At 38.3% G+C, this 21,420-nt stretch overlaps 1 protein-coding gene across 2 annotated transcripts in view; it reads left to right on the top strand.

Annotated features, from left to right (window-relative positions):
* The window catches only part of egfra (epidermal growth factor receptor a (erythroblastic leukemia viral (v-erb-b) oncogene homolog, avian)), a 276,593-nt gene that overhangs the window by 172,007 nt on the left and 83,166 nt on the right, over window positions 1–21,420 (top strand). For both annotated transcript variants that reach the window (XM_072575666.1, XM_072575667.1), the window contains exons 2-6: window positions 6,309–6,460; window positions 11,155–11,341; window positions 13,401–13,529; window positions 16,352–16,420; window positions 20,551–20,669. In XM_072575666.1, coding sequence (XP_072431767.1) covers window positions 6,309–6,460; window positions 11,155–11,341; window positions 13,401–13,529; window positions 16,352–16,420; window positions 20,551–20,669 — 656 coding nt within the window. The remainder of the gene's footprint in view (window positions 1–6,308; window positions 6,461–11,154; window positions 11,342–13,400; window positions 13,530–16,351; window positions 16,421–20,550; window positions 20,670–21,420) is intronic.

A 21,420-nucleotide genomic window follows, 5' to 3' on the forward strand; every position in this document is an offset into this window, starting at 1 on the left:
CTTATAGCAACTTCCTGTGCAGCACCTTGTCAAAGGCCTTACACAAATCCAAATAGATTATATCTACTGGGCTCTCCTTTCTCTAACTTACTCATTATCTCCTCAAAGACTTCTAACAGATTTGTCAGGCATAACCTCTCCAATGAAGCTGCATTGACTCAGCCCTGTTGAAAAGCACTTCCAAATACTCTGCAATCTCATTCTTAATAATGGAATCTGAAGTCTTCCCAATGACCAAGGTGGTCATGACTAAGTGGCATGTAGTTTCCTGTCTTCTGCCTCCCTCCCTCCCTCCTTAAACAGGGTGTTATATTAGCCAATTCCAGTCCTCTGGGAATCTTGAACAAGTGATATTGAAAGTTTAGTCAAAAAGGAAAAGGAAACAGACCCTTGAAGAATATAAAGGAAGCAGGACAGAACTTTATAAAGGAATTAGGAGGCCCAAAAGATTCCATGAACTGTCATGGCAAGTAGGATTAAGGAGAGTAGTGAGAGAAAGGGTAGATCCATTCAAGAACAAAGGAATGAATTTATGCATGGAGCCAGAGGAAATGGGTGAGGTCGTTAATAAGTACTTTGCATTGGTATTCACCAAGTTGAAGGATGTGGTTGATGGTAAGATTAGAGAAGGGTGTATTGATGTAATAGGGCATGTCAATATTAAGGAGAAGATATTGGGTGTTTTGAAAAAGATAAAGTAGATAAGTCCCCAGGATCTGATGGGATCCATCCCAGGAGACTGAGGGAGGCAAGGGAGGTGATTGCTGGGATCATAATGTCGATCTTTATGTCCTCTTCAGCCATAGGTGAGGTCCTAGAAGACTGGAGAATAGCAATATTGTTCCTCTGTTCAAGAAAGACAACCGGAATAATCATTCAGGAAATAATAGGTCAGTGAGCCTTACATGAGTGGTTGGGAGATTATTAGAGAAAATTCTTAGGGACAGGATTTACTTGCATTTTTAAAAAAAGTGACTTTTCAGGGATAGTCAACATAGCTTTGTTTAGGAGAAGTCTTGTCTCATTTGATTGCATTTTTGAGAAAGTGATGAAAATGATTAAGGATAGGGTAGTGGATGTTGCCTTCGTCGACTTTAGTAAATCATTTGATGATGTCCTTTTCGGTAGGCTAGTCCAGAAGATTAAGCCATATGGGATCATATGGGTGAAATGATAACGTACAGATTTAGCATGGTCATAGAAGACAAAGGTATTTTTCTGACTGGAGATTTAATCCAGGTAAGTATGAGTTTATGGATTTTGGAACGGTCAAATACAAGAGGAAAGTATACAGTGAATGGGAGGATGCTTCGGAGCCTTGATATGCAGGGGGATCTTGGTGTACAAGTCCATAGCTCTCTGAATGTGGCAACCCAATTGGATAGGGTGGTAAAAAGAAATAAGGCATGCTTACCTTCATCAGTCAGGGCATTCAGTGAAAAGTTGACAAGTCATGTTACAGCTGTATAAAACCTCCTTGGATGCTGCCTGACCTGCTGCGCTTTTCCAGTAACACATTTTCGGCTCTGATCTCCAGCATCTAGCCCTCACTTTCTCCTAAAACATTAATTAGGCCACATTTATATTGTGTGCAGTTTTGGTTGCCACACTATAGGAAAGATGTGAAGGCTTTGAAGAGGGTGCAAAAGAGGTTTACCAGGAAGTTTCCTGGATTACAGTGTATTAGCTATAAGGAGAGATTAGGCAAGCTTGGATTGATTTTGCTAGAGCAACAGAGGCTGAGAGGCGACCTGATAGAAATGTTTAAATTATGAGAGGTATGGATAATCGGAGTCTTTTTCCCAAGGTGGATGTGTTAAATACTAGGGGGCATAAGTTTAAGATGAGAAGGTGAAAATTTAAAGGAGATATGTGAGGCACATTTTTTATGCAAAGGGTGGTAATTGCCTGGAATGCACTGCCAGAGGAGGTCATAGAAGCAGATACGATAGCAACATTTAAGAGACATTTAGAGAGACATGACGGGCGAGGAATAGGGGCTATAGAGCATGTGCAGGCGGATGGGATTAGTTTAGAATGGTATCATGGTCATCACAAACATGGCAGGCCAAAGGGTCTGTTCCTTTGCTGTGTTGTTCCCTGTTCTGTGTATATGAAAGTTCTGTGTGTAATTGCATCTTTACAGTAATGCTCATGAACTAGTCCTCAGGCTACATTGTAAATTCAAGAAAATTGAGAGACAATGATGATGAATAGGTATAATGATGAACAAAATAAGACTCAATTTGGACTATCTGCAATATATTAGCCACATAAGATACCAATCTTACTTTACTTATAAGTGCTTGTCAAGCTGCCATTGTTTGCTCCTCAGTGTACAAACTTGGGGTTTGAAGATGTAATTCTGTTTAAGAAGGTTGTACAGTGTGTTGTGCAGCACTTCCATTGCTGCACAATATTTATTGAGTTGAAGACTGACCTCTTTTGGAGAAAAGAAAGTAACAGCAACTCTTTCAGTTCTGGTTTTGTTGGCATGTTGCCCAAGGTGTGCCAGGCAGACTGATGTTGTATTACCGATAATTATGCTTGAATCTTGCGTAACCCTTGTACGAAATTTCACAATACTCTAGGTGTAGATCATTGTATCAGGAAGTCTTGGAAGGTTTAAAACTGACACAGCCAATAACCTTAGAACCTTTCCTGTCTCCTCCAGCTTGTCGTGTTTCCTGATAGAGCTTATGCTCAAAACGTCGACTCTCTTGCTTCTTGGATGCTGCCTGACTGGCTGTGCTTTTCCAGCACCACACCTTTTGATTCTGATCTCCAGCATCTGCAGTCCTCACTTACCCCTAGCATTTCCTGAAGTTCCTAACTAATACTGGTGGATGGTCCCAGAAGCATGTTGACAGTCCTTGAGTACCTCAAACAGGGGCAATTTATATCAGCTTTGACTCTGTGGCAGCAATTTTCAGCTGTCCAGCGCTTCATAGCGGAATCTGAACCTGTCTTCACCTCAGATTCAGATACAGACTTTTCACAGATAGCCATCAGGAACCGGAGCCTTGGCTAACTTCTCACCCTCCTCCAATTTCTCTTCTGCTTAACAGCAGTGTGCCAACTGGAAAACCCCTTCAAACTTACATTGACATTCAAATTGACACCTGAACAGCAAAACCAAATGCACTGCATTGAAGGCAACCTGCAATATAATTTTTTTTTAAAATGCATTCACAGGACGAGCGTGTTGCTGGTTAGGCAGCATTTATTGCCTCTCCCCAATTGCCCAGAGGGCTGTTAAGAGTCAACCACATTGCTGTGGATCTGGAGTCACATGTAGGCCAGACAGGTAAGGGTGGCACCTTCCTTCCTGAAAGACTTGAATGACCCAGATGGGTTTTTCCAATAATCAGCAATGGATTCATGGTCTTCAATAGACTCCTTAATTCCAGATTTTTCTATATTGAATTCAGATTCCACTGTCTGCCATGGCAGGATTGGAATTCAGGTCCCTGGTTTTTGGATTAACAGTCCAATGATAATACCACTCGGCCACTGCCTCTCCATAATTAGACTCTGTGTGAGAAAACGAACCGTTGAGAGAAAGAGACCTTATTATTCAGTTCTTGCTTCTTAAAAAGATTTACAATACTAAAATTGTGAACACTTGCCATTGTAATAAAACTAAATTAACATTGGTTCTCTCTTCTTGCAATCATTATGCCTAGTTCTAAAAGTGTAGGTATGTAGCTTTCCTCTTTGGATATAGTACAGCCAAATTAGAACTGGAAATGCCATCAGTTTTGCATTTTTGCCAGTGTTGAATATCCTCCCAAGCTTTTGAGATAAGATGCAAGCCTAAAATGGGCATTACCCAACAGGAAAGGAAAGTGCACAATGAAACCACGAGCACAAATTCATATATAATATTTCTTCACTTAAGTCTTAAATTTTAAGTTACAAATCATTTAACAGTCTTTCACATCAGGCACAGCATGTTTAAGATCTATGATCCAGAAAGCTTTTCAGTTTTAAATGTGACTTTCACATATTCTATAAACAAAGCAGGATCAGGTAGAGGAGAACATTTCTTCATCAAATGTTAAACAGAAAGGCATTATTTTCTTGCTGCACCTGAAAAGCTGATTGTGACTGTGAAGATTCTGAAAGAAGCACAATTGGATATTGCTCAAAATTTGAGAGTGGGAGAGATGGTCTGTTTTGTGGGCAGTTATTTATGCAGAGTGAGTATTTGATGAATGGACATAAAAGATCAATGAAACTTGACCGTATTGTAATTAAGCACCTAATGCTCAAATTTCCCCAAGTTTGAGGCAGATAATTTATTTGCCATTTGATTACTAGTCTCTCTGAGCACAAATGTGAAGTAAACTTCAACCAGTGTTAATGCTTAGAATATAGTTCTGTTCTAAACCAGGAAAAGTAGTTTACAACTGGGGAGGTGATGGTGTAATACCATTGGACTAGTAATCCAGAACTCCAATATAATATTCTAGAGACATGGTTCGAATTTCAACTCCTGCCATAGTGTGATTCAATTCCAATAAAATTTTGGATTTTTTAAAAGGGCTAATGGCAGCCATGTGACCATTTTGATTATTGTAAATACCCATCTGATTCACTAACTGGGAAGGATATCTGTCCTAACTTGGTCTGACCTACATGTGACTCCAGATCCACAGCAATATTGTTGACTTTTGAATGCCCTCTGAAAAGCCTTGAGCAAGCCATTTCTGTCAAGGGCAATTGGGGATGAGCAATAAATGCTGCTCCAACCAGTGGAACACACATCTCATGAACAAATAAAAAGTGTTGCATAGAAGTTAGTGTCTTTAAACATTAGAATGCATTGCAAATATAAGGTTGGTAAAAAGTGATTCCACAACGAGGCTGACTTGACCTGCAATCAGTTTTTCTTGCACCACTTCGATCTGACACTCTTGATGTGTATATTCAGTACAGTACTGAACCTAGTTTGCAAAGCACTCAAGTGTTCTTTACAGAGTGGAAATTCACCCCTCCCTTTTCTTTAAGAATTTCAGCCTATAACTTTTAGGAGACAGCTCTATTCACACATTCAGACATGTCCAAAATATTCTCTTAAACAAGCCACTTCAAATCCTAACATACATAGGAACCAGACAATCTAAGTTCTCCTTGGCTGGAGCTCAAACCACAGCTACTGATTTGAAAGCTTCAGTTACATTTAAATGATCCATGTGCCTTTGTTATGTTTAGCTTCAGAGCAAACCTGTAGCATTAGTGGCCAAATCCTCAGTTGCCTGGGCCTAGGCTCAGGAATTTCCACCCTATATCCCTTGTCCTCTTTGCCTCGGTATCCGCTATTAAGACATTCCTTAAAATCTTAAACTGATCTTTCCTGATTTCATGGAACATTATGTTCCCCAATGTCATACTTCACCTTGTAATGCTCCTGTGAAGCACCTTGGAATGTGTTAAGGATGCTAATCTAAGTATAAGTGTGGACTTGTTGGGCCGAAGGGCCTGTTTCCACACTGTAAGTAATCTAATCTATAAGTTGTCATTGGTGTTGTTTAAACCTGGTGTGATAATTGGGTATGAAGGCCTACACAGACCACAAGTGGAGTAAAACTCTGTTATATGGTCCAGATTGTTACAGCGTCAGTCTCACATTCGCCTTGCAGTTCAGTATCTCTCGAAGCACAATCACTGGCACCAATGCCACTTGTTTGCAGTGCTACATCATTGCAAATGTCCGAATAGTGTAATACTATGTCAGTTTGACTTTTTAAATGGAAAAGGATGCCAAAGAAATCTTGTTTTGTACAGAAATAAATATTTATGATACCACTGACCTAATGTATCTAATTTTCTTGAATTCTACTAATTTTTGCTGCAAAGATTTGTATTGTTTAAACAATTGTGTGCATTACTTTAAATCCAATACTTTTATAATTGGAATGCTCAGATGTCGAGTATTTTAGCAACAGGATCTAGTTTTATTTTCAATTTTGAGTATCAATTTCCATTCAATGAAAGTAGGATGGTGATGTTAAGTCTATATATTTGATTGTCATTAGCAGTTCACTAACATAATTCAGTAATTTCACATTCTATTATCAATATGTATACATCTTTCATTTTCCATATACTTTGCTGCACACAAGTATTTCTAAGTGTACTGAGGAGCAACCTGGGCTGGTCTCGATAAAATCAAGCAATTTGAAGTAAATTGCTTTCTCCAGATTCGTTTGAGTTGAAAGGGTTGGATTGGGAAAAAATGTTTTAGTTTATTAATTGTTGTATTAATTTGTTCAGCTTTTCGTTTCTTTTTTTTGTTATTGCAGTTTGTTCGGGAATTGAAAACAAACTAAATTTATTGGCAACTGAAGATAACCATTACAACAGTCTTCGCAGAACCTACAGTGGTTGTGAAGTAGTGATGGGCAACCTCGAGATAACCTTTGTACAGCCACACCATGATGTTTCGTTCCTTAAGGTAATGTGTCATATTTGGTTTTTTTTCATATCCAAGTATGAAAGCAGTCATGTCATTCTGCAGCAGTAGTGGTGCAATATGCATGAGTTGTTGTCCCATGGAGCTTGCCTGTTCCATGACACATACAGATTTCCACCTCTCTCTTTTTTGTCTCTCTCTTTCTCTTGCTTAGTTTCTTGTTTATTTTCTCCACATCCCCACCATCCACAACCTCCCAATTGTCTCCTGGTCAATAGTCCTGTTGAAGTCACTTTTTGGCCTTTCCAATCTTTATTATTGCATGAGGATCTAGCATTGAAACAAAATTTCAACCTGTTTTCCATCACTCTGCTTTCACAGATATTCAAATCTAGAGAATTATCACTTCTACTTAAAGTTTTTAAACTGAACTGATTCTTTCAAATTACTTTCCTTGGATTGCTGAGGAACTTTTTTGATTCCATTCGTAATCTGCTGACATGAAGTTTTTATTCAACTTTATTGGCTTGAACCTTTCTGCAGTTTCGATGACTTGTAAACTTCATGACACTCTCAGAGCTGGTATACTTCACAGGGTAAAACCACTTCTACTTGAGTGACTGGTTTCCTTGATCTGAAACCTTGAACTTTCTGCTGTGGAATCAAGTGCCCCTGATGTTTTTTTCTGCCTAATGTAAACTCAGCAGTAATAATATAATAAATAATATACAATATAATAATATCACGACAAAGTACATTTGAGGCTTACTACTAAAGGGAAATGCAGCAACCAATTTGAACAAGTAGCAATGAGATTAAAGATCAGATCTATTCTGTTGTTCACTGGCAATAAGTAATTGTCAGAAACATGGGAGAAATTTTCTGCTTTCTGTTTTGTATTGTCCCATTCCTGTTAGTGAGGACAAATGGAATATTCTCTCATCTGAAAGCTAGCACTTTCAAAAAATGTACCACTACCTCAGGACTGCATTAAAGTATTGGCCAAAATTATGTGAAACATTTGTAGCAGAATCCATGATTTTCTAATGCAGAATGCAAAGCAAAGAACTTTCGTCATTTGATGGGGCGAGGGTGGGAGGCAGAAAGGAAAGGAAAACAAGTCAAACTTAAATTCTGCAACTTCTTTTAAAGAACTCTTTTATGTAATGGAGTGCGTTTTCAGACCCTATTTATGTAATTCCAGACAGTTTGCTATACTGAATACAGTGGAGGAACCCAATGACAGCCACCTGTTTGTTAATGTAAACTGTTCAGAATGTCTGCAGAATTAATCAGACCTTGAGCAGATGTTATTTTTAAATACGTTTTAATTAAGAGGATATCTGTTCACTGCTATGCTCTGAGTCACCAAGCCAAGCAATTGCTATCATAATATAGCCAATATTTATAGGAACAGCGAAGTGAAATTATTGAGCAGTATGTTAACTCAGTGTAATTTGTTAGCATTGGAAACTATGTACACTTGTCTCATGTGCACAGTACTTTCTTGTGACTTATTATTGCCTCTTTACAGCATCTCTATAAGTCACATTGATTTAGTGGTTGGACAGTCACATCTTAGTCAGAATGTTATGGGTTAAAGATCCACTTAAAATGAGCAGATGTAATCTGTCCAAGTATTTCTGCTGAGGGACCAGTTTGGTGCTGGAGATGTCAGCTTTTGGAATGAGCCCTTAAACCGAAACCTCTTCTGTCTTGTAAAATTGACATAAAGGATGCTTAAGCACGATTCGACAAAGAAAGGGAGAGTTTTTCTAATGCACTGCAGAATATTTATTGCTCAACCCCTAATCACATTGTTGTGTGCAAATTTTAATGGGCATTGAACTTCAAAAACAACTACTTTAACTATAAAGTGTTTTGAAGTAATCTGTAGCTGTGAAAAACAGTACATTAATATGTGTCCTACCTCCTCACATTAAATATAATGCCACAGTTCAATTTCACTTATCCCTATCACCAGTCATCCCTGCGCCTCTTGCTTTATCCTCAGGTTTCATTTTGTGTGCTTCATATCTATTCATACTACTGCCTGACCTGCTTCCTGTAATAATTAAATTGTGTTATTTGAACTGGGTACAGAAAGCTTGCACCTGCCATCACATGTGCTTCTACAGCCTTCCAAAAGGTACACTAAAATAGATGAGGACAACATAATTTATCAGACTGCTTTAACAAGAAGCAATAATAAATGTATAGCATATTCTTTAAAGCAAATATAATCTCTATTCAACTAAATTCTGTAACAAGCATGCACTGCAATGTACAAATTAATAATAACCCCATACTGTACTTGTGTGTGGGTTAAAAGCGATCTTATAACAGGAGCATTGACTATTATTGTTTAGGTTTGACTTTCTTGTAAGCTCCTATGGATTGTAATAGGTGTGGAATAGACAATAGGTGCAGGAGTAGGCCATTCTGCCCTTCGAGCCTGCACCACCATTCAATATGATCGTGGCTGATCATCCTTAATCAGTATCCTGTTCCTGCCTTATCTCCATAACCCTTGATTCCACTATCCTTGAGAGCTCTATCCAACTCTTTCTTAAATGAACCCAGAGACTGGGCCTCCACTGCCCTCTGGGGCAGAGCATTCCACACAGCCACCACTCTCTGGGTGAAGAAGTTTCTCCTCATCTCTGTCCTAAATGGTCTACCCCGTATTTTTAAGCTGTGTCCTCTGGTTTGAATGTTTATATGAACTTCTTTAATCTTATACTGACACTTTTCTTGTCTAATTCTAATACACATTTCCTGGTAACTGAGTACAGTAGATTTAATATCTATGTTAACTTAGAATTTGAGTATATTGTATATTTTAAAAATACTATCTTGGAAAATTGGCTGAAATCTGAAATATGACATACTCCAGGATCTTACTCCTTCATTGCATTCTGGAGCATAGAACTATTCTGGTTATTTATTCTCTGTTCAGTCACTCCGCTTGGCTTTGCAGTTATTTATAGTCAATGCATTTTTCCATTAATTGGCCAAACCGCAAATTGGAGGTAAAATATTTTAATTAGTTATCCTCACTCCATGTTTGGACCCTTTCTGCAAAATTTGGTCTGTTCTGTAAATCTTCATGGGCCAATTTGAAGTGCCGAATGATCTATCTCTAAATAAGTAAATGGTACTCACTCACATCTCTTTCCCATGTCTTTACATACATGGTTTACTCTTAACTGCCCTCTGGGCAATTAGGGATGGGTAAGAAATGCTGGCCTAGCCAGAAATGCCCTCGTCCCATGAATGAATTTTTAAAAACACACAGAATAGGGCAGAAATAGACCATTCACACCTTTAAGCCTGCATCACAATTCAGTAAAATCCCCACTGACCTGTTTGTGTTTCAAATCCCACATTCGCAATTATCTGTTGGAACCCTTGATTCTCCTTGCCCAGCAAGAACCTATCCACCTTTAACTTATAAAGATGAGCAATGCTTCCAGCTTCTGAGGGAGGTGAGGGGCAACAGTGGGGAAAGGACAAGTGGTGCATTTTATAAACTCCCCTCCCCAACTTCAAACACCACTGGAGACCATACATTTCCACCCTTAAGCATTATCACATTCTGCCTGTGGTCTGTTTTGCCTTCTCCTTATTCTTGCTTATGATCAGATTTTAATGGTGCCGCTGCTTGAATGGAAACTTTGATTATTTTTTCCATGTGACAATCTAATATGATTTCCTGAGTGATGTTTACAGCTCAATCTGTTGTGTTTTGCAATCCATCTAGAAATTGGAATCACTCATGACGACTTGTGTGATTTATAGTTTCTATTAAATATGTAGCACATGGGAGACATTTTCTCTCAGCTATGTGCGTCAGTGGCCAAGAACTTGATGCAGGAGATTTGAACACTGCTGAATTAATGGAGTTTGATACACAAGATTTCAATTGCTGGTATCACTGCGATATGTTGTGTATGCAATTAATGCATTTATAGAAGCATTATGACTGCTTTTGACTTAATCATCTGTTACTCCCTAAAACAGATCCAAATCTTTGACTGAGTTGACATTCTTGGCAAATTAACATTATACAGTTTCCTAATATGATCATTGTCTAACTTCTTGACAAGTCCAGTGATATGCTAGTAATTAATAGTTGCCTCAGCACTAAAAACTAAGTCATTATCTGGGTAATTCACATTAAGCCACATAATTAACACACAAACTGGGAACTGGTACTTAAAAAAAATCACATCATAATCAAGCACATGAATTGATTCCAACATGAGGATGCACTATCTCCTGATTTGGGATAGTTCACTTTCTGATACATTTACCATTAAACTCTAAGTTCCTAGTGGCTCTGCCTCTCTGTTTCCTCTCAAAGTCAATCATCTCCTTTACTTATCGTTGGACCGTCTGACCTTCTGCTGAACTTCCATTCCAACTTTATCACTGTACATGATTGTCTGTGGTCTTCCAGTGCATTACATTTTGCATTTCCCTCAGTGGACCGAAAGAAATCTTTGGAACTTGAGTAAGGTACTGCAGGGAAACTGATGCCCACTGTTTAATAGCTGAGCCAAGAAAATTAGAAGAGAGGAACAGAAAACGTAAAGCAATACAAATATCCAGTGTTTATAATTTGGATAATCCATAGCTTTTTGTAAAGTATGCATTGCCAGAAATACATTAATATTTTCTGTTCCATAATGTCCACGCCTTTAATATGTGATGTGTGTTCTATACATTTACAGAGTATTCAGGAAGTTTCAGGTTATGTCCTCATAGGCCTCAACAAAATTTCAACAATCCCACTGGAGAATCTTAGGATCATCAGGGGTCACCAGCTTTATGAAGACAAATATGCCCTTGTTATTTTGTCAAATAATGATCAGGAAAAGAAATTTGGACTTACTGAGTTACCATTGAGAAATCTTACAGGTTAGTTTGATGTGTTTCATTAAAATAAGATGATAATAGTGTGTCTTGAATCAAGCATAATGTTTTAGATTCTTTTATTATTCATTTCTGAATTATGAGCATCACCCATCCCAAATTACCATTGTGAAGGTCATGATGAACTTTTTGAATCAATGCAACGTAGGTCCAGCCACATTGTTGCAAGATTGGGAATTTCAGGAGTTTGACCCAATAATAATAGGTATGATGATATATTTCCAAGTCAGAATGATTTTATTTCTAGAATCCTTACAGTATGAAAGCAGGCCATTCAACCAATCGAGTCCACACTGATCCGCCCAAGAACAGCCCACCCAGAGCCACCTGCATTTCCCATGGCTAATCCACCTACTCTTCACATGCCTGGGCACAATAGGCAATTTAGTATGGGCAATCCAGCTAACCTGCACATCTTTATGATTGTGGGAGGAAACCAGAGTACCTGGAGGAAATCCACACAGACATGGGGAGAATGTGCAAACTCCATACAGACTGAGGGTGGAATCAAACCTGGGTCCCTGGCGCTGTGAGGCAGCAGTGCTAACTACTGAGCCACCAGTCTGTCCCAATGATTTGTGACTTGGAGAAGAATTTGCAGTTGTTAGTGTGCTCATGTTCCAGACCTCCAGATGTTAGCGATCGCAAAAGTTTACTATCTCATGGAAAAACATGCCAGTTAACACCCATAGTTATCCACAGAATGAATTCAAGACGTTAACTGTGAGTCAGGGCCCTTTCTGAAAAGGGAAAGGAAAATTCAAGAGCCAGTCACTTAAGCAGCTGACTGCTGCTCTGCTGCATTGGCAGAGCCTTGCGAATAGATCTTCATCCCACTGTCAATGCATGATGTTTGACAAGCAGAGAATTCAGTGGAAAAAAAATAATATTCTGCAGATTATCTATTTAATTAAATACAAATACATTTTGGTTCATAATTTTAATAATGTGATGTTTTCACTTATTAACTTGTTAATTTCTGAAATACAATAGCTCGTTCATTGACATAATTCTGTGAATTGGCCTTCTATAGAATTCAGACATTGCCATGACTTGAAATATACCAGGTGATAAGATGTGTTTGTCCAAATTTTAAAATATCAATATTGTTGTGACTTTTTTTTTAATTTGGTATATAGAAAATAAATATGTTTTTTTTAAGTAAACTATTAGAGCATCTGTAATCTGTTGCCTTTAACTGGTGTTTGAAATATTACCAGGAATGCACCAGTTCTGTGTTGCTGGTTAAGATGTTTTGATTCTAAGATGCTGTCTTGCATGTCTTTGTCAGGAAATACTATGTCAAAAACAATACCTAAATGTCTTAAATAAGGTTAATTCTTCACATCTCCCAGTCTGTGCAGCTTGCTACATAAGGCTAATTTACCCAAGAGTACAGAGAGAGCAAAGCTGTTCACTGGTGCTCCTCTTCAATCAGCTGCGAGGAAGTGCACAATAGTGGATCAAATTCACATTGCCAAATTCGAGAACTAACCACCTCCTTGCTTGGCAGCATTTCAGGACAGAATGTCAGCCAGATGGTCCAAGGGGAGCCATAGCCAGTATTTCCTAAAATAGTCTTTTATTTTGTACAAGCAGCTACCTTGCTGTCTTTACAAGAAATCTGAATCAAGATTTACCAACAATGTACTGTGGTGCCCATTCTTCTACCAGTTAATGTCTGGCAGCCACTTACTTACAAGTAAAAATTGCACTCCCTGTCTCTCACCAATATAGTTGACTCATCCTTTGAGTTGACCAATCCTTTGAATTGGTCTAACAAAACCACCTAGGTTCTGTCAACTGCTAAGCCAGAGTTAACGTAAAGTGCATGTCATCAACTCTTGAGGTCAAGCAGCGAGTGGGCAAGAAATGCTATTTTGTTCAGAATACCTACAGACTAAAAACCCAATCCATCTCTAATATAAATAAGAATAAGGGCTGGATAAAATAATCAGAAAAAAGGGAATGGAAGAGGGTTGAAATGCATAATTTTTGCTTTCCTTGTGGCTATGTTTTGACTTGTTTATTTTTATCTTTTCAGAAATTTTATCTGGTAGCGTGAATATCATTTCTAACCCATACCTTTGTTACGTGCAATCCATTCAATGGGATGACATTTTGGACAAAAGCATGGTGTCTGAAATGGCAATTAACTTCACTGCAAAAAATTGTAAGCAACAAGTTGACTTTTATGTACTTTTCCCAAATTAAGAATCAGATTGAAGTAGATGAGAAACAGCCCATTCATTGCTTCGGTAACTTTCAGTTGTGAGAAATGATCTTGCTTTGGAAGACTAAGATGTAGTAACAGGCTAGACATATGAAATAGCAAGGAAAGATCTACAGGGTCCTGCACATAGTTGCGCTCTAGGGCAGAGTATAAATCACGAAATCAGGAGACTTTCTGAGAAAAAAATTACAATAATTGTGGGTGACTTTAATTTTCAGGTAGATTGGCCAAATGAAATTGGCAGAGGTAACCTTGAGGGTGATTCTATAAAATGTATTGAAGACAGTTTCTTGCAGCAATATTTTGTGGAACCAACCAGAGAACAGGCTATTTTATGTGTATTGAGATATGATTAAGGACCTCATAGTCAAGAATCCTCTCAGCAGGAGTGATCATAGCATGATGAGACTTCATATTCAGTTTGAGGGTGAAAAAAATGGATCCGAAACTAGTGTCTTAAATTCAAATGAAAACATGTCCAAAAATATCAAGACAAACTTTCTGTAAGAAGGATGAATCCTCCGTGGTTAACTACGAATGTTGAAAATTGTATCAAATTGAAATTAAATGTGGATTAGTGGAAGGCCAGAAGACTGGAGACATTTTAGGAATCTGTAAAAGGATAAGATGAAAGGCAAAAATAGATGAAGCCAACATGCAAGAAATATAAAGTCAGATAATAAAAGTTTCTACTAGAAGATAAAAAGAGAGTAGCTAATTTCTTTTTAGCCTTGGAGGATGAATTAATAATGGTAATTGTTATCATTATTAATTAATGACAATTACTAAAAATGGAAATGGCAAAAACTTTAATTTTTCAATACCCTTGACCATATTTGAGCCCAATATAGGGTAGAAGCTGGATGACTCTGGATTGGGCAGGTTAAAAGGCTTAGGACCATTCCCCAAAATATCAGCCCATCTCTTCTCATGGAATCAATACTGAGCATTGTGCTATATCAGGCAGGCCTCAGAATCTGTTGACCTTTCTCATCAACTTTAAACCCTACCTTCACCCTTTTACCCTTAACATCCTCTCTGCACCTTCCACAATACAGGGCTTGTACACTATGTTTGTAATAATAGTTAGAAGCCATTGAATAGTCCATAAAATTTTCCAAGTGAATAAACCAACGGTGTAAACAGAATCAAGCATTTTTTTTTTAAAAATACCGGTTGGATTCACAATTACATGTTTAAAAATCAGACCATTCATGTGATGACCACCTATCACATTTCTCTTGAAAGGGTGTGTTCAGATGATATGACAATCATAAATCGCCTTTTTGTGGAGTGCTTTCATCCGCTAAAATGCAACTAAGGCCCAAATATTCATGCTCAACTATTTCTGAAAAGTCTGCAAGGGTCTAAATAGATTATTATTTGTTCTCTTTATGGGAGTTTCCTTTCTATGTATAGTTATATATAAATTTATACAAATATCTATCCTCCAGATTTCTGAGGTTTGTGTACAAATGTCTGACAGGGTGATGGCTCTGCAAGAGGTTTCTCCTGCCAATTTAAGATGAAGTCATAATCCAGTCACAAATATATTTTTACCTCTCCACTCTTGCTATGTAACAGTCTCCTAACCAAAAATTGTTACAACAAAATGAGGAAATCTAGAAAAGCAGTGTTTTCTTTTGAAGATTTTCTGCCTTGCTTGATCCCATGTCTTAGTATGTCATCAATTGGATCATGCTTAATGTAGTCTTGAAGCATCACAACCCTTTCAGAACCATTACATTGTATCAGGGTCCGCTGAATCAGGAGCCATTCCATTGGCCTTCTGGATCCCTTAGTTAACTATCCCTAGGTCCTTCCTGATTGGCACTAAACACTTCTATAAGGCTTCGTACCTCCCTCCAAAGTGGCTCATTACCACCTCCCTGGTAACCCTTCCTCCCCGAGTCCTTCAACCTCTGTTTCCCTGGTAAGGATGCCTTAATTCTTTAACTGGCTAAAGGAAATGCTGTGACAATGAAATCCATTAGGATGGCTGTTGAGCAGAATAAGAAAACGTTTTGTCAGTATTAGTAAGAGTATGTAGGGAACAAGTAACAAGTGTTTGAACAATTGATGAAGGAAAAATAATAGATTTAATTTGCTTTCTAGATGTGCACCCTTAGCCTTCCCAATACTGGAATCCAGTAGCAATTTCTAATTGGCAGCTCCTTAATTGATTGCCTTGTCCAATGTTCTGCAGTTGCTCTTCTGGGTTCCTGTTCCAGAATTTATGTTAATGTCAGGATTGCCATTCTAGCAGCCAAGTTCAGGCCCAGGTGCCTGGCTCCTACTCAGTAATGAAGTCAATCTCGTATGAGAAACTGTTAGCTGCAAATCTGCAGACATTGAATATTATTGCTGCAAGACCCAGGATGTTAAAATTTGAATGTGATGTACCATTTTGCATATTTCAATATATATTCCAGAATATTAAAATCTAAATTGTCTTAACTTTGAATGATTTCATAAATTTTTTTTAGCAGAAATTCAGTGTGGGAAACTACCCTTGAAGATCAGAATTCTTTAGAATATTAAATATATTGTGTCCTTTCTTCCTGAGCACATCCAGAAAATATTTAAGTCTGCTATTTTACCTTTGTCTTTAAATATGGTCCACATTTTATTTTGATTCAGCATTTTGGGAGGAAGACAATTACTGTTTTAACCACCAATTTTATATTTGATTATTCTAATATTGATTTATTTGGATTCTTTTGCTTTGTTTAAGTGCAGGTGTTTTTTTAAAATGTTTACAGGTTCAAAATGTCACCCAGATTGTCAAGATGGAGCCTGCTGGGGTCCAGGTTTAGAGAACTGTCAGAAATGTAAGTATCACCTTTCCAACTACTATGAAAGGATTCACAATTCCATGTTTAAAAATCAGACCATTCATGTGAGGACTAACTACGACATTTCTCTTGAAAGAGTGTGCAGGTGATATATAACAATCATATATTGCCTTTCTGTGGAGGGCTTTCATCTGCTAAAAATGCAATTAAGGCCCAAATATTAGCACTCAATTATTTCTTAAAAGTCTACAAGATCCCTGCTCCAAGATAGCTGTGGAATTAAAACTTTTATCAGGGTTTTACCATCTGAAAGACACCTTGCCTCATCAAGCTAGCAATCTTTTCAGCAAGGTCACACAGTATTTGTGGCTTTTTGAATCATTTTTCAAAATCCAATGCTTCAATTGGTTACCAGGATTCAAAATGCCAATAGCTTAACACAAAATAGATTTTCACATTAGAGCTTAGTCTTAAATTGTGACAAGACAGTTGCAGTCTAATACATTTCTGCCTTATATTTTTCACTTTGTCAATGAGCAGCAAGTACACAAAGCACAAAGAAATAAAGATTGCTGCCAAAGCCTTTAAGAAATGTTCCACGACTAATTCCATTTAATGGGAGGGCGATGAAGCGTCAATCGGTAGCAAAGCTTACAATCATGTTTTCTGCTCTTATTTTCTGTTAAAGATTTAGTGGTGATGCTTTGTTTAAGGTAAAACTGAGGGCAATATGGATGACATTGGGACTTAAGCTGCTTGAGATACAGGGAGTAAAGAAGATTAGCAAAGAATGTGATCGAGAGTTTTACAACATTGAATGGATAATATATAGCTAAGCAGCTTATATTACATATATCATGACCTCAAATTGATGTTTAGGCGCACTCTGATTATCTCTTCAGTTCAGTTATTGTGAAACTGAGACCAAGCATCAAGAAAAATCTAAGTTGAAAATGCCACCAAAATGGAAAAAAGAGAGAGGATAAGATCATCAAAGATCAATTAATTAGTGCCAAGTTTGAATTTTAAAGCTTGAAATATTTTAAATGAAGAAAAAGATTGAGGCAAATAAAGAGTTCCTTAGCTCTGAAGTTCTGAGAACAGTTTAGAGTCGTAGAGATGTATAGCATGGAAACAAACCCTTCAGTTCAACTTGTCCATGCTGAACAGATGTCCTAAATAAAATCCAATCCCATTTATCAGCATTCGGCCCATATCCCTCTAAGCCCTTCCTATCCATATATCCAGGCAGATGCCTTTTAAATGTTGTAATTGTACCAGCCTCCTCCACTTCTGGCAGCACCTTCTGTACAAGCACCACCCTCTGCATGAAAACATTGGTTGCTTTTAATTCTTTCCTCTCTCACTTTAAACCTATGCCGTCTTGTTTTGGATGCCTCTACCCTGGGGAAAAGACCTTGACTCTTCCCTCTATCCATATGTCACTCTCTGTCACCTACCTTTGAGCCAGTTATGTATCTAGATGGCTTGTTCTCCCTGTATTCCATGTGATCTAATCTTGTTAACCAGTCTGTCATGCGAAATCTTGTTGAAAGCTTTACTGAAGTCCATATAGACTATGTCCACCGCTCTGTCTTCATCAATCCTCTTTGTCACTTTAAAAATTCCATCAAGCTAATGAGGCATGATTTCCCACGCACAAAGTCATGTTGACTATCCTTAATCAGTCCTTGCCTTTCCAAATACATGTAAATTCTGTTCCTCCGAATTCCCTCCAACAACCTATCCACCACTCACATCAGGCTCATCGGTCTGTAGAACCCTGGTGTTTCCTTACCAACCTTTCTTAAATAATGGCACCACGCTAGCCAACATTCAGTCTTGTTCGATTAAACTCATGAATAGACATCTCGTTCAGACCAAATTGAAAATCCCGACATTCTTTAAGTCACAAATGTTTCACTGGGATGTGGCTCATTGTTTTTTCAGTACCATGGCTCCATCCAGACATCATCACTTGCTCCCATCCAAACCTCATCAGCTTTCTGACACCTTTGTCCTCTAAATAGATATTAGCCCTTGATCTCCAAGAAAAAAAATCACATTAAAAAGGGCAATACCTCTGAAGCACTATCCCCTGAATAACAGCGTTAAAATGTGTTCTAAGAAAGTGCTCTCTCATTTTGTCCTTCCAATTATCCGGATATCTTTCTCTTATGTCCTTCATCTCCTTTCCCCTGGATCTCTCCATTTCCCTACCCTGCTTCATTTATTCTTGTTGCCATTATCAATGTTCCTCATTCCTATGGGTTGCCTTTTCTTTTCTCTTATCCTTCCTCTTCCTGCTCGTCACCTACTACCTGTCTGTCTCCCTATCTCTCTGGACAATTATTCTATATAATCCTGATATATTCATATTATTATTTCATTATTTAGAAAAACTGACTCCTAAAACTATTCCTTTTATTTCAGCTACTTTCAGCTAAATTTAGGTTACAGACCAAATGCATTTCTGACATTCTTCAGAGGTACCCCACAGCCAAGGCTGAAAGTGGGGTTCACCCAGCTTCAGCAGGAGGCAGGATGTGAGGCCCCATTTTACAGCTGACAATTGACTGGCTGCCACCAACACTGTCATCTAGCGCTGGCCACAGCTGGCATTACAGCTGGAGGAGGAAGGTTCATCAATTGATGTGCACCCTCAAAGTGACGCAAGTGGCAGGCCCCTGATACAGACAAGGGGGAGGGGAGGTGTTGTTGGAAAAAGACCATCCATTGCTACTGGGGCCTCTTTTGTGGGCCAAAGAGTGGCTGAAAAGGAGCCCTGCCCTCGCGTCCCAATCTTCCACAACCCACTGTGATACTGGGAGATTTTATCTGGAGGAATCTACACACGCTGCTGCTATTGATAAAATGGAGATGGCAAAGACCTTTAAATTGGCCAATTCACTGGCACAATAGGACTTTGTGCAGCCAAGGATAATCTTCCCCACTGGTGAATGAAAATGGCAAGTGGATGATAAGCACATCACCCAACACCTTCTCCAGCACTTTACCGGGATTCTCGCCTCTGCATCCATCCCCAAAAGCCCAATTAAAATTTTGACCTTTCAGTGCATTGTAACCATTGCTGTTTGAACGGCAATGGATAATTGTATTGCTATCCAGTTAACTTAAATCCTCTTAACCATGCACTATGCAAAACTGGAAAGGTTTCAGCAGTTGCTTTTGACTGTGATTGTGACGGGGAGAGAAAACTGTCTCTAAAGGGGGCACTCATGATAAAATTTCATGTTTTCATTGGGGGGAGTCCTTAGTCCATGTGGTAACGGTTCTCCTAACCATTCAGAGCCGGTGGGGATGGAGATGGTTCTGCTAAAGTGTGGAATTCATCTATACACCCATTTTCCCCTTCGCTGGTAATTGTTACCACTGCTATAAGTGGTGTCTTGTAATTGATGTGCGCTCAGCAATGGAATTATCAGAAATCTCCAATCCCATCTTCAGGGTCCCTGACAATGTGGCCCATTGTTTATGCAGCTCATAATCCCTTCACCCTGAAAGCTAAACAATGAGCCTTTGTTGTTCTTCAGGCTGTTTTAAAGTCAGCAGGCTGTGAAGTAGCTGCAAATATATTTATTCCCTGTTAGATAAATGATCTTAGTTTTATATGTCTAAACCAGTTCCCTGAAAAGGGAAACAATGCAGCATTTTCATTCATCCAAACATTTAGATGTTTAAATAAAAAAAATTATGGCTTAAATCAGAATTTAAAATGCATTTGTATAGATTATTGATTTTGCTGAGTAGAAATTAAATAAATGAATAATACATAAATGCACAAATCCCATTTAACTTTCATTTCCACCTTCCACCAGATCACAAAACGTAATTTACCCTATAATTCATTCTACATACACTCAACATAATGTTCCTGAATTTCCCAAAGGTAATGAAGAAAACCTTGAAAATATTCACTGATTTCCATGTTTATATTATTCTTTCTTGAACTACTGCTATGTAAATATGGGGGAACAGGCATACAGAACAGTGACCCTGTTAGATGTAGCTGTTAAAACAATGAACACAGCATCTGGGTGACACTGTTGTTAGTTCAGGTATCAGCTTAAGTGACTTAAGTAAGAATTGTGTTTATCTATTAGAAGTGATGGAATTGTTTTCTCCAATCTCTGCCATGTTTACAGTCACAAAAAAAATCTGCGCTCAGCAGTGTTCAGGTCGATGTAGAGGTAAGAATCCTAGCGACTGCTGCCACACTCAGTGTGCTGCTGGATGCACTGGACCAAGAGAATACGATTGTCTGGTAAGCAAATATATTATCTGTCACGTTAATTTCTGCATTTGAGTTAAATGTGTTTTACAACCTCCCAAATTAAAGCAAAATATGCATGTTTGAAATCTGAAATAAAAAGAAAGTGCTGGAGAAACTTAGCAGGTCTGGCAGCATCCATGGAGAGAGAAACAGAATTCACCTATTAAATCCAATATAACATTTCTTCAAACGACGCTGCCTGACCTGCTGGGTTTCTCCAACACTTTCTGTTTTTATTTGCTATTTTCAAATATTGTTTATTATCTGTATCATCTAGAATTTAAAGGACCTGTTTTGAAGGGGTTGAATCTGACTCTTGTCCAAATGTAAAAGTGCAATATTCTTCACTGCAGTTGTGAAATAAGAAAATGTAAACCTGGTATTCATGGTGTACATCTATCACTTATCAGGATGAGCTAGTTACAACATATTGTCTCAAAATTCATTGAAACTCAATATCAAGATCAGGTATTGAGCGGGAAAATCCATTTTAAACCCTTAATTGTATCTGCAGTATCGGTTCCTTCTGCATAATTTGATTGTAATTTCGACCTGGCGTGTAGTGTTAGGTATTCCTATGCTCGCAGTAGGGTGACTGCCATGAATCTTGTTCCCTGCTGGTCTGTTGGGACCCTGATTCCTGACACAGCTGTTGCTCTCTGCTATCTATTGTATTATCTGATGAGGAAAGGTTTCCAAAGGTACAGGGAAAAGGTGGAGGGATGGTGTTTGGGAACGAGAG

The sequence above is a fragment of the Chiloscyllium punctatum genome, chromosome 8, assembly GCF_047496795.1.
Source record: "Chiloscyllium punctatum isolate Juve2018m chromosome 8, sChiPun1.3, whole genome shotgun sequence".
In the NCBI taxonomy this organism is placed as follows: Eukaryota; Metazoa; Chordata; class Chondrichthyes; order Orectolobiformes; family Hemiscylliidae; genus Chiloscyllium; species Chiloscyllium punctatum.